Genomic DNA, 12225 nt, shown 5'->3' on the forward strand with positions numbered 1-12225 from the left:
TGAGTAACTAGGATAAGGAGAATTTTTGTTAATAAATGAGTATTATTTTAGAATTTTTAAATAGTCTTTTTAAATGCTATTTTTGGAAAGTTATCATTTTTATAGAAAAATATCATAGATTTGGGATTGTGATTGAAAATTAAGATAACATGAATATGTTGATAGATGAGTTTTCTTTTAAAAATTTTGGAAAATAATCATTTTATAGATAACTATTGTAGATTTGGGATCTGTGATTTAGAAATTATGATAACAAGAATTTCTTTTGATAGAAGAATATTCTTTTAAGATTTTTAATCAATATGTTGTAGATTTTAAATAATTTTTTAAAATTCTATTTTCAGAAATTTATCATTTTTATAGAAAAATATTATAGATTTAAGATTGTGTTTGAATAATTAGGATAACAACAACTTTTATAATTTTCGATCAATAAGTTGTATTTCTTAAATAATTTTTTTAAGAACGCAATTTTAGAAATGAAGAATTTTATGTTTACCACTTTCATAGTACCCCTTTTCATCTTTACCACCATTAAAGAGACATTTTCAAAAATACCTTTTTCATTAAGTGGCTAAAAACTTTTATACCCTTGTTATCTATATATATATAATAAATTATTATTTAAATAAATAAAAATAAAAAAAAATAATAATTTTTTGTATGTTTTCGAATAATACTTTTTCAAATTCTAAATTTTTATAATTTTTTTTTTTGAATTTTTTTTTCCGAATTTTTTTTATTTTTTCAAAAACATTTTTTGAAAATAAAAAATTACGTTTGAAACTATTTTTAAAATTTTTTAAATATTTTTTAAGTATTTATTTATATATTTATTAGAATCCTAAATTTCACATTCTAAAAACCCTATTACACCCCTCAACTCTAAACACTAAGTCTAGATTAGTTAACCGTATGAGTATAAGTGTCTTTTACCCTTCATTAAAAGTGAAGGTAAAAGTGATTAGAGTAAACATGAAAAGTAGTACTATGAATGTGGTATTTGTGGCAATCTCCCTTTTAAAAAAGTTATCATTTTTGTAGAAAAATATCATAGATTTCGAATTGTGATCGAGAATAAAGAATTTTTGTTGATAGAAAGGTATTCTTTTAGAATTTTAATCAATAAGTTGTATTTTTAAAATATATTTTTTTAATTCTATTTTTGGAAAGTTATCATTTTATTGAGAAATATTGTAGATTTGGGACTGTGATTCAGAAATTAGAATAACAAAAAAAATTGTTGATAGATAAGTATTCGTTTCGAATTTTTAATCTATAAGATGTATTTTTAAATATAATTTCAAAAAAGCTATTTTGGGAGATTTTATATTGTGATTTATAAATTAGGATAACAAGAAGTTTTTTTGATAGATGAGTATTCTTTCAGAATTTTAATCAATATGATGTATCTTTAAATAAATTTTTTAAAAATGCTATTTAAAAAAAAAAATTCATTTTTATAGAAAATTATCGTGGATTTTGGACTATGATTGAGAAATTATAATAACATGAATTTTTGTTAATAGATGAGTATTCTCTTAGGATTTTTTATCAATATATTGCGTTTTTAAATAATTTTGTTTTATAAATACTTTTTTTTTGAAATGTTATCATTTTTACATAGAAATATCGTAGATTTACGATCGTGATTGAGAAATTTGGATAACTAGAATTTTTGTTGATAGATGAGTATTCTCTTCGAATTTTTAATCAATAGAATGTATTTTCTAAATAAATTTTTAAAAATTATATTTTGGAAAGTTATCATTATATTGAGAAATATTGTAGATTTCAAAATGTGATTAAGAAATAAGGATAACAAAAATATTTGTTGATAGATATGTATTCATTTCAAATTTTTGATCAATAAGTTGTACTTTTTAAATAAATTTTCTATAAAATATTATTTTTGAAAATTTATCATTTTTATAGAGAACTATCGTAGATTCGGGATTGTGATTTAAAAATTAGGATAACAATAATTTTTTTTGATAGATGAGTACTGTTTCAGAATTTTAATCAATATGATGTATTTTTTAAATAATTTTTTTAGAAATACTATTTTTGAAAAGTTAAAATTTTAAAGAGGAATATTGTGTATTCTCGACTGTGATTGTGAAATTAGGATAACAAGAGTTTTTATTGATAAATGAGTATTCTCTTATAATTTTTGATCAATAGGTTGTATTTTCTAAATAAATTTTCTAAAAAAATGCTATTTTTGAAAAATTATCATTTTTATAGAGAGCTATTGTAGATTTTGAGATTGTGATTTAGAAATTAGGATAACAAGATTTTTTGTTGATATATGATATTCTTATGATTTTTGATCAATAGGTTGTTGTTTTTAAATAATTTTTTTTTTAAATGTTATTTTTGAAAAGTTATATTTTTATAGAGAACTATTGTAGATTTTGGGATTGTGATTTATAAATTAGGATAACAAGAATTTTTGTTGATATATGAGTATTATTATATGATTTTTGATCAATATAATAATACTCGGCGGTTTTAAAATGCGGATCAAAATCTAAAAATACTCGGCGGTTTTAAAATGCGGATCAAAATCTAAAATATTTTATTAAAATTTAATATTTATTTAATATTTATTTAATATGTGATTTACTATTTATCTCATTAGAAATTTTTAGGTTGTAAGATTTTTATTAAAGATAATAACATCAAATCACTTCTAATTAACAAATTCATAAACATAATTAATATATATTAGCTTTCAATCGATTTCAAAATTTAGTTATAAATGTGTGTATATATATATATTTATTTTTACTTTAACAAGACATTATAGAAAATATAATATTTTTTTTATAATTAACTAAATTTTAGTTTACTATTTAAAAAATAATAAAAAATTAACAATATAATTAAAATATTTAAATAAATAATATATAATTAACTTACTTAATACAATAATTATTTTATAGGTTATAAATTTTTATTTTATAATGTGTATATATATTTCAATTTAATAACATATATATATATATATATAATATTAAAAAATATTAAATTAATTGAAATTTAATTTAATAATGCACATAGAGAACATATGTTTATGTTTTCAAATAAACTTAATTTTAAATAGTAAATATTGGAAATAAAATATTTAAATAAGTTTTTTTTTTTTTTGATGAAACTTCAAATTTATTAATTACTTATAAAAGTAGGCATTTACAAAGGAATAAAATCTATGTAATATATATAAGTGGTTCCTATATGAAACGCTTAACCTATGTGTGACAATGACGACAAAAAAAAAACCTATGTGTGACAAAGAAAGGAATAGGAAAGTAGCCAAAATCAAATATAATGTTGAAACCATCTCTGTAGTAGCCCTGCATGCTGATGTCTTAGCTTGTACTTTAGTGACACTATTCTATTCCTTAATTCCTTATCAACTATCCAAGTGAGTTGTCCATTTCATGTGGTGGCGATGAACATTGCGTTCCCTCCATATGCGATAGATAGTAGTCTGGAATACCATTTTGACTGAGGTGCGATCGCAGCAGCAGCGATAACGTCAGTTGCTAATGTGGGCTTTGTGCTCGTTCCCAATACTCTCATAACTAGCCTTTTCCAAACAATGTAAAAATAGGGACAAAAGACGAAAGGATGATCTCTTGTCTCGTTCCTATGTTCTTCTCACCACATAGAGTTGTCACAACTCTACTTATTCTAGACTCTTATTCTAATGTGAGGTTCCTCTAATCGTGCTCTAACTCCTTATGTAAATCACGATAGTAGTTCACTCAACTTTGTTTCACATTGGTCTGATTTGCACTAGTTTAAATTTAGTTTATCAAATAAACTTTTAAAAGTGAAAATATCAAAATTAGAGCACAATATATATTTAACTGAAAATAAATATTAAAATTTTGAAAACTATATTATTTGTATAATTATATAGGATCAGAATGCCATTGTTTTCGTGATTTTTTCATCACACATATAAGATATTAAATATTTAAGATTATAAAATAAAATAACTAAATTAGTGTTAATTAAAATTTAATTTATCAAATAAATATTTAAAAACGAAATATCAAAATTATATTTTTTGTGAACACGATCAAAATTATATTTAACTTTAGAAAAATAAATAACAAAATTGATTAAAATTATATCATTTGTATGATTATATGATGGGTTGGGTTACTGTTGTTAAATATATAAATTATATACATTATTTAAAAATCATAGTTAAACAGGTTCATCTCAAAAAGTTCCATTTTCCTAAATTTGAAAATGCACAAGACACATTGATTAAAACATTATAGTCGCAGATGGACCCGTAAGTTTTATTTCCTGTCTTCTTTAGATATGACATAAACTTGTGGCCATTACCGGCAGTGCGTCTTCATAAATGAGACTGTAATGGCCCGTGCCTCAATTATAGAAAAAGAAACATCCGCTTAGGGCAGCAAATTTTTTTTTAAAAATCATGGGCATCATTTTACCTAAGATCAGGGCATAATAAAAGCATGAGTTTACTTTATACTATTAAAGCGAAGTGGTAGCTAAGATAAAGAAAAACATGGATTTATGATAAAACATGGGTTTCTTAAGTTACAATATATAGATAATTGTTAATTACTAATGAATTAGAGTAATTGAAGTGGTTAAGGGTAATAGTTTTGGATGTATTTTCTAAAATATTTATAAGCTAATTTGATAAATTCTTACTTTTGTTTGAATATGATATAAGAAACATTAAATGACTTTACTATTATATCTAAAAGAACTAATTATTAAAAAATTTGATAAAATTTTAATTAATAATTTTGTAAAATAATGCTTTGTTTGTTAATTTAATTTTACATGTTTATATTCTATAGTAATTTATACTATTGTTATTTTGAACATTATATATTACTTTTTTACTGCATGATTTTTTGTGATTTAAATTTGTAATCGCTTCGGGCAGCGGTAAACGTTCGCACGGCTGCCATTCATCAATTTTTAGTTATAAGTTTGGTAACAACAACAAAAACGTGCAGGGACGGGAAGCACTTCTGAAGAAAACAACAAAATAGTAACAAACACTCTAATAATTCAACTAAGAAATACTGTAGTAAATTTATGAAGCAACGACAAAAACGTGCAGTGGAGCACTTCTCTAGAAACCAACAAAATACGAACACTCTAATCCTAACGACAAAAACGTGCAGTGGAGCACTTCTCTAGAAACCAACAAAATACGAACACTCTAATCCTCTGTACATTGTTTAGAAAATGATCCGTTCTCGTCACATTAATTTTTTAAAAATATAACATAACATACTAGTAATAATGATATAGCTTGAAGTTAATTGTGAAATAGACATTAATATTTAAATATTTAATATTGATTTATATTTTTGATAATTTTTTTATAATATTGTAATAACTCTTAGATCATCATTAATATAACACTAAATAATATAATAATAGAAATATAAATAAAATATTATTTTCAAAATACTATTCAATTCTATTTTTGCAATTATATAATTTATTACTAAAAAAATTCTTCAAAGTTTTATACAGCTTGTTTAAAAAATTGTAATTTTCTAATCCTACTATTTTTAGTTTCTTTTTAATATCTACAAATTTTTAAAATTTTGATTTAATATATTTTAATTTTTTTAAAATTATGATTTAATATATTTTAATCAAAATAGATAAAACAAAATTCAAGATTAGAATTTTAAATATATACACATATATTATTAAATATAGTTTGAAATAAAATTTATTTATTTTATCTTAATTTTTACATATAATTTAAAAATTAAAATTAAATATTATAAGCAAATAATAAAATGTAAAAATTAACAAAATATGAAATATGTAACATTCCACATTGTGGTATATGGAAATGATTAAAAGAATTGATTTGTCTACCTATGTTACCAATGTGCACTTACCTTTTCGGGCACATATCAATTTAAAACTCTAAGCATGTTTAGGCTGAAGTAGTAAAGTGATAGGTGATCTAGCGAGAAGTGATTCGCGATATCATGCGAGTAAGGTCAAAGCACGGGAAAATGTCATTTGGTTATTCTAGAGTTAGTAAACATGACTTTTGAACGTACGAAAAATGAATTCATCCCCATTCTTATGGAATGGGTTCCACGGGCTGAGTGAACGGGCGTGAAAGATCCATTAACATTGAGCGGCCAGGCCACTACAAGTGATATCAAAACTGGTTATCCATCTCGGTTCTGACCCAGGAGACGTCTTGGGACCTGTCGTGGGTGCAATGGGAACGTTACGTTCTTTGAGAGAGGGTGAGTTGTCACATCCCGCAAAAGGAAAATTTAAACTAATAAGAGAAATACCTTAAGATAGAACTAATTTTTTTTATGAAAGATATAACACATAATGATCAAAATGGCCAAAATATTTTCCTTAAATAAATAAAAAGCACTCATATCTATATGGATAAATAATATAGACTTAGGGTTTAGATTTGAGGAGTGATGTTTAGAATTTTTTTAAAAAATTATTTAAATAGTTTCAACATGAATTTCTGGATTTCAATAGAAAGTTTCGCAATTTTTTCTAAAAATAAAAAAAGTTTTAATTGAAAAGTTTTTTTTTGAAAATAAAAGATTTATTTATTTATTTATATTTATATATATGTAGAGTAAGGCTATAAGATACTTTTACCTCTTTAATGAAAAATCTTTTGGTTATTTTTGTCATTGTGTGTGTGTGTGTTTTGTGTGTGTGTGTGTGTGTGTGTGTTTTTTCTCTCATTGTGTGCCCTTTTGGCCAAAAAACCTTATTATTATCTTTTGGGAGATTTTCCTATACATTAATTATATGATATCATCAAAAAATATTTTGTGTTATATTAACTTAATACCAAATACATAATTTTAAAAATATGTCATCAAAAATTAAAATTATGGTTGGCACTCGATGCGAACCACATATTACTAAACTGATAGAACAAAACTTTTAATTTGGTGGTTTACAATTCTAAGAGTATGAATCAAAATAAATTCAATTAACAAGTTAATTTGATGTAAATATATTTTGTAACAAAATAAATTTCGGTACAGTTTGGAAAAAAAAATGCAATATGAATTGCTATACTTAAATCATATATCTAATTTAAATAACAGCATATTGATATTTAACACAATATTTTTATTAAGTTTGATACATATAAATTACAAGACGATTTAAGACATAAATAAAAAGGTAAAACATTTAGAAATTATTTTAATCTAATTATGTTGTAAATATTTAAAGACACTAAACATGTGTGACCATGCGGATATGATGTCATATTTTAGATTTTAGTTGAATACCCAAAAAGATAGTTCATCTATGGATTGCAGATTGTCTGAGTCTTTCTATATTCTCAAGTAAATAAAAAGAGTAAATATTTGAAGGTGAATCACAATTTTTTTCTTTGAATTTTGATATGACTTATTTGTTGCAAGTTAGATTAGAAAATATTGATAAAGAAAATACATAATATTATTTTATCATCAGAAATATAATAACTGGTATCTAGTTCTTATGTAAGTTAATTAAAAGCACATCCATTTATATAGTCAGTAATCACATAATCAATAAAGTAACATGCAAACTCGTAGACTCAGTAAGTAGAGAACTTTTTTCCTACTTTTAGAAATGAGAAAAAGTTATTTTCTATACTTGTATAAATACATGTAGCGGGAATGCACAAGAGAGTAAGCAAAATAGAAGATGTTTTGTAAAGAGGCGTCGTCAGGTCTCCAGACCTTAAACATAGCAAAGAGTCTCAGCTCTGAATTCACTAAACCATCAGCACTCATCAACCCCCTCTCGGTAGGACATCGGTACAAGCTGTGTCCTCGTCCAAACCTGAGAGGACGATGTACGGTCACAGCCTCAAAGTTTGATTTTGATTGGATAACGAAAGAAAGAGTTAAGAAAATCAAAGTAAAGGGAATTATAACAGCCAAACAAGGCTTGTTACCTTCCGTTGGCTTCACCGATTTGCTCGGAATATCACTGCTCGTCGAGCTTATTAGCGCCGAGACTGACCCCCGTAAGTACAATTATCAGGCAAACATATTATTATTATTATTTTTACATAATAAGCTATCACATTTTGAGTATATAAATTTATAATGTGAAGTAAAAAAGTAGGCAAATGCATCAGTAGTGAATACTGGTAATGATACTTAACCAAGTCATTAACACATGTCAGGGACGCTTATGGAGAAGGATCCGGTGAAGGATCACGCACGACGTTTAGTGATTGATGCACATGGTGAGGATCAGTACGAGTGTGTATTTGACATGCCCAAAGACTTTGGAGCGGTGGGTGCCATCAGAGTTTTAAACGAGGCCCATAGAGAGATATTCCTCAAGGAAATGAAGCTTGAGCTACCTGACGGCCCCGTTACCTTTACATGTAACTCGTGGCTGGCCTCCAAGTCCGATGACCCAACCAAGCGGACGTTCTTCTCCAACAAGTCCTACTTGCCTCTCCAAACTCCTGAGCCTCTTAAACAGCTGCGAAAAGAGGAGCTGGAGACCTTGCAAGGCAAGAACCGTAAGCATTCTGGTGAATTCGAAAAGTTCGAGCGGGTTTACGATTATGACGTGTACAACGATGTGGGTGATCCTGACAAAGATCCAGAACTTGCCCGTCCAGTTATTGGAGGCCTCTCTCACCCATACCCAAGGCGGTGCAAGACTGGTCGCAAACCAAGCCGCAAATACCCCTCCATTGAGACACGCAAAGGGGAATTCTATGTCCCCAGAGACGAGGAGTTCACAACAATCAAGGGCGCTGCATTCACGGGCAAGGCTGTCTTGGCGGCTCTTCCTGCTGTGTTCCCGCAGATTGAAGCTGCTCTGGTGGATCCCAACATGCCCTTCCCACACTTCAAGTCCATAGAAGATCTCTTTGAAGAAGGCATCGAGCTTCCCAAGGATGCTGGTCTTTTTCCTGTGATCCCCAGACTTGTCAAAGCTGCTGCTGAAGCTGATGATATTCTCCAGTTTGAATCCCCTAGTCTCCTTGACAGTACCAACCTCCCTTTCTCTCTCTCTTTTTTTTTTTTTTAAATCCATTGTATATTTATATCTCACTTTATTGTATCATTCACGTTGATTCAGAGGATAGATTTTCATGGATCCGAGACGACGAGTTTGCTCGCCAGACACTTGCAGGACTTAATCCCTATTGCATTCAGCTAGTTCAAGTAAGCTTATAGCTTACTCCAACGGTGAAACCCGTTTGGAGTTTTTAGTGGTAAAATTATTATATTTTAATAATAGTTTAGTTTTCAATTTAATTTTTCTTTTTCTTTTTTTGTTTTGATCAATGAAAAAACGACAGCTGTGTATTCTTTCTTTTCAAAATATTTTTTTTTTGTCACAGTCAAAATATCTTAAAAGCCATGGTTTTAGATACTTGTAACTTTCTCCTTATTAGAGCATCATTATCGCTCTAGAACGTATTTTAAGGGGCCCACAGTTTACATAAAAACCGTGTTTTATATGTGCAAAATAAGAAATGTTTGTTGTGGACTGTTTGCACTGTTTGCGGATCCCACCGACATGTGGCAGTTCGTGATTGGTGCGTTTTTAATTAAATTTTTCTTTCAGACAAAAAGTAAAAAAAAAAAAAAATTTTAAGAAACTTTAATTGGGTTTGTGGGATAAAGATGGCCTTATATACTACGCTTTAATTAGTAGTTTTTCTTTTGATTGTCCCCAATGAAGCAAGATCCATACGTTACATGGTTTGCTGGAAAAAATAATAATCATATTTCTTAAAGGAAAAAAAGCGAACTAGTTAAGATCAGATCACATTAACTGTTGTTATAGGAGTGGCCGTTAAAAAGCAAACTAGACCCTGCGGTTTATGGTGATCCCAACTCACTCATTACTAGTGAGATTGTGGAAAGAGAAATCAAAGCAGTCATGTCATTTGATGAGGTAAAATTAATTAATATTTACAGGTTTTAAGAAATTAATTAAGATATATTTAAACTTAATTAAGATATATATATATATATATATATTTATATATATATATATATATATATATATATATATATCCATCCCACCCATATGTTGGAGTATATATTTCCATAATGAATAAATTAAATATCAATGGATGTGTGCATGCAGGCTCTGGAGAACAAGAGATTGTTCATGTTGGACTATCATGATTTGCTTCTGCCGTATGTGAACAAAGTGCGAGAGTTGGATGATAGCACCTTATATGCTTCTCGAGCGCTATTCTTCCTCAGCGATGATAGCACATTGAGACCTGTTGCCATTGAGTTGACTCGTCCCCAAGATGTAAACAAGCCCCAATGGAGGCAGGTATTCACGCCAGGCTATGATGCTACCTCCTGCTGGCTATGGAGTCTTGCTAAGACTCACGCTATTTCTCATGACGCTGGTTATCACCAGCTTATTTCCCACTGGTATTGGACAAATTAGATCCTACAAATGGTTATTTTGTTGACAACAGTATTTAGGTTTAACTGTATAGACATTAAATCTTACAGGCTGAGGACTCATTGCTGTATGGAGCCATATATCATAGCGGCAAACAGACAACTAAGTGCCATGCATCCTATTTATAGGCTTTTGCATCCCCATTTCCGCTACACGATGGAGATCAACGCTCGTGCACGCCAAAGTCTCGTCAACGCAGGTGGAATCATTGAGTCGTGTTTCTGGCCCGGAAAATATTCATTAGAGCTAAGTTCAGATGTGTATGATAAACTATGGAGGTTTGACAGGGAAGGCTTACCTGCAGACCTCGTCAGCAGGTACGTAATTACTAAGATTATACTTATTTCTTTGTAAGTATTAATTTAAGTGTTATAAAAATCGGCTTAGACGCTTTACTCAAATCAGATCTAAATTAATCAATTCTTCTGTACCTATTTTTTAAATTAAATAAGATTGATTTAAGCGTTCAAAATAGGTTTAGGCACCTGCCTAATAATAACCTAATATAAAACGCCTAACGTGCATCTAACGAGTTCTTGGACACTGATTTATAATAATTATGCTAACAAATATTTTACATAAAAATTTTTGTGATATCAAAGGGGCCTGGCTGTGGAAGACGAGACAGCGGAACATGGGGTACGCCTGACGGTACCAGATTACCCATTTGCGAATGACGGTCTAATGCTGTGGGATGCACTTAAGGAATGGGTAACAGACTATGTGAATCACTATTATCCAGATGCGGAACAGGTTATGTTGGATGAGGAACTCCAAGGATGGTGGAGTGAAGTGAGGAACATAGGGCATGGAGACAAGAAAAATGAACCATGGTGGCCTGTCCTCAAAACACAAGAAGACTTGATTGAAGTGGTGACCACGATTGCATGGGTGGCTTCAGGTCACCATGCAGCTGTAAACTTTGGACAGTACGGGTATGGTGGATACTTTCCCAACCGACCAACCACAGCAAGAACCAAAATGCCAGTGGAAGAGCCGACAGAGGAAGTGCTAAAAGAGTTCTATGAGGAGCCAGAGAAGACCATGCTTAAGACATTCCCGTCGAAGAAGCAGGCGACCAAAGTGATGTTGACTTTGGATCTTCTATCTGCACATTCACCAGATGAAGAGTACCTAGGAGAAAACCCAGAAGCATCTTGGGCCCACGAACCTATCATCTATGCTGCATATGAACGATTCAAAGGCAAGCTCCAATACCTAGAAGGAGTGATAGATGAGAGGAACGTGAATGTTTCTCTAAAGAATCGAACTGGAGCAGGTGTTGTTAAGTACGAGCTTTTAAAGCCCATCTCTGAACCAGGCGTTACTGGGATGGGTGTTCCCTACAGTGTGTCTATTTGATCTAACGCATTTTGATCAAATGCATTGGAAGTTATCATCTATGTTTCTTCCAAATTATCATCTATGTTTCTTGCTTTCTTAATAAATAATGAATCTCAACCTGCTCAAGGGTACCTTGTTTTATGTTTCTTGGACCAAATATTGTTGGACCTAGGGAAACGAGTACACCAAGTTGGCCTGACCTATTGAAGATTGTATTCAAGTCTAGTAAAGTAAGGCCTATTAAAACAACCTGAAAACTTTTAGAAAATTGTTGAAAATTCTAAAAAAAAAGGGAATCAATTTTCAAACAAACATAAAGAAATACTGAAACTTTATTAATGAAACTATGTGTTTTGCACGCACATGGATACATAATTCTTTTATAGATAATTA

At 29.3% G+C, this 12225-nt stretch overlaps 1 protein-coding gene across 1 annotated transcript; it reads left to right on the top strand.

Moving 5' to 3' along the window:
• Window positions 1-7728: 7728 nt before the first annotated feature.
• Window positions 7729-11973, top strand: LOC106300607 (lipoxygenase 2, chloroplastic-like). The gene is made up of 7 exons (XM_013736786.1): window positions 7729-8053; window positions 8216-9040; window positions 9133-9218; window positions 9847-9957; window positions 10153-10454; window positions 10539-10805; window positions 11091-11973. Exons 1-7 carry the CDS (start codon window positions 7729-7731, stop codon window positions 11848-11850), a joined length of 2676 nt encoding a protein of 891 aa, XP_013592240.1. The 3' UTR covers window positions 11851-11973.
• The last annotated feature ends 252 nt before the right edge of the window (window positions 11974-12225 follow it).

This window comes from Brassica oleracea, chromosome C6, assembly GCF_000695525.1.
Source record: "Brassica oleracea var. oleracea cultivar TO1000 chromosome C6, BOL, whole genome shotgun sequence".
NCBI lineage: Eukaryota > Viridiplantae > Streptophyta > Magnoliopsida > Brassicales > Brassicaceae > Brassica > Brassica oleracea.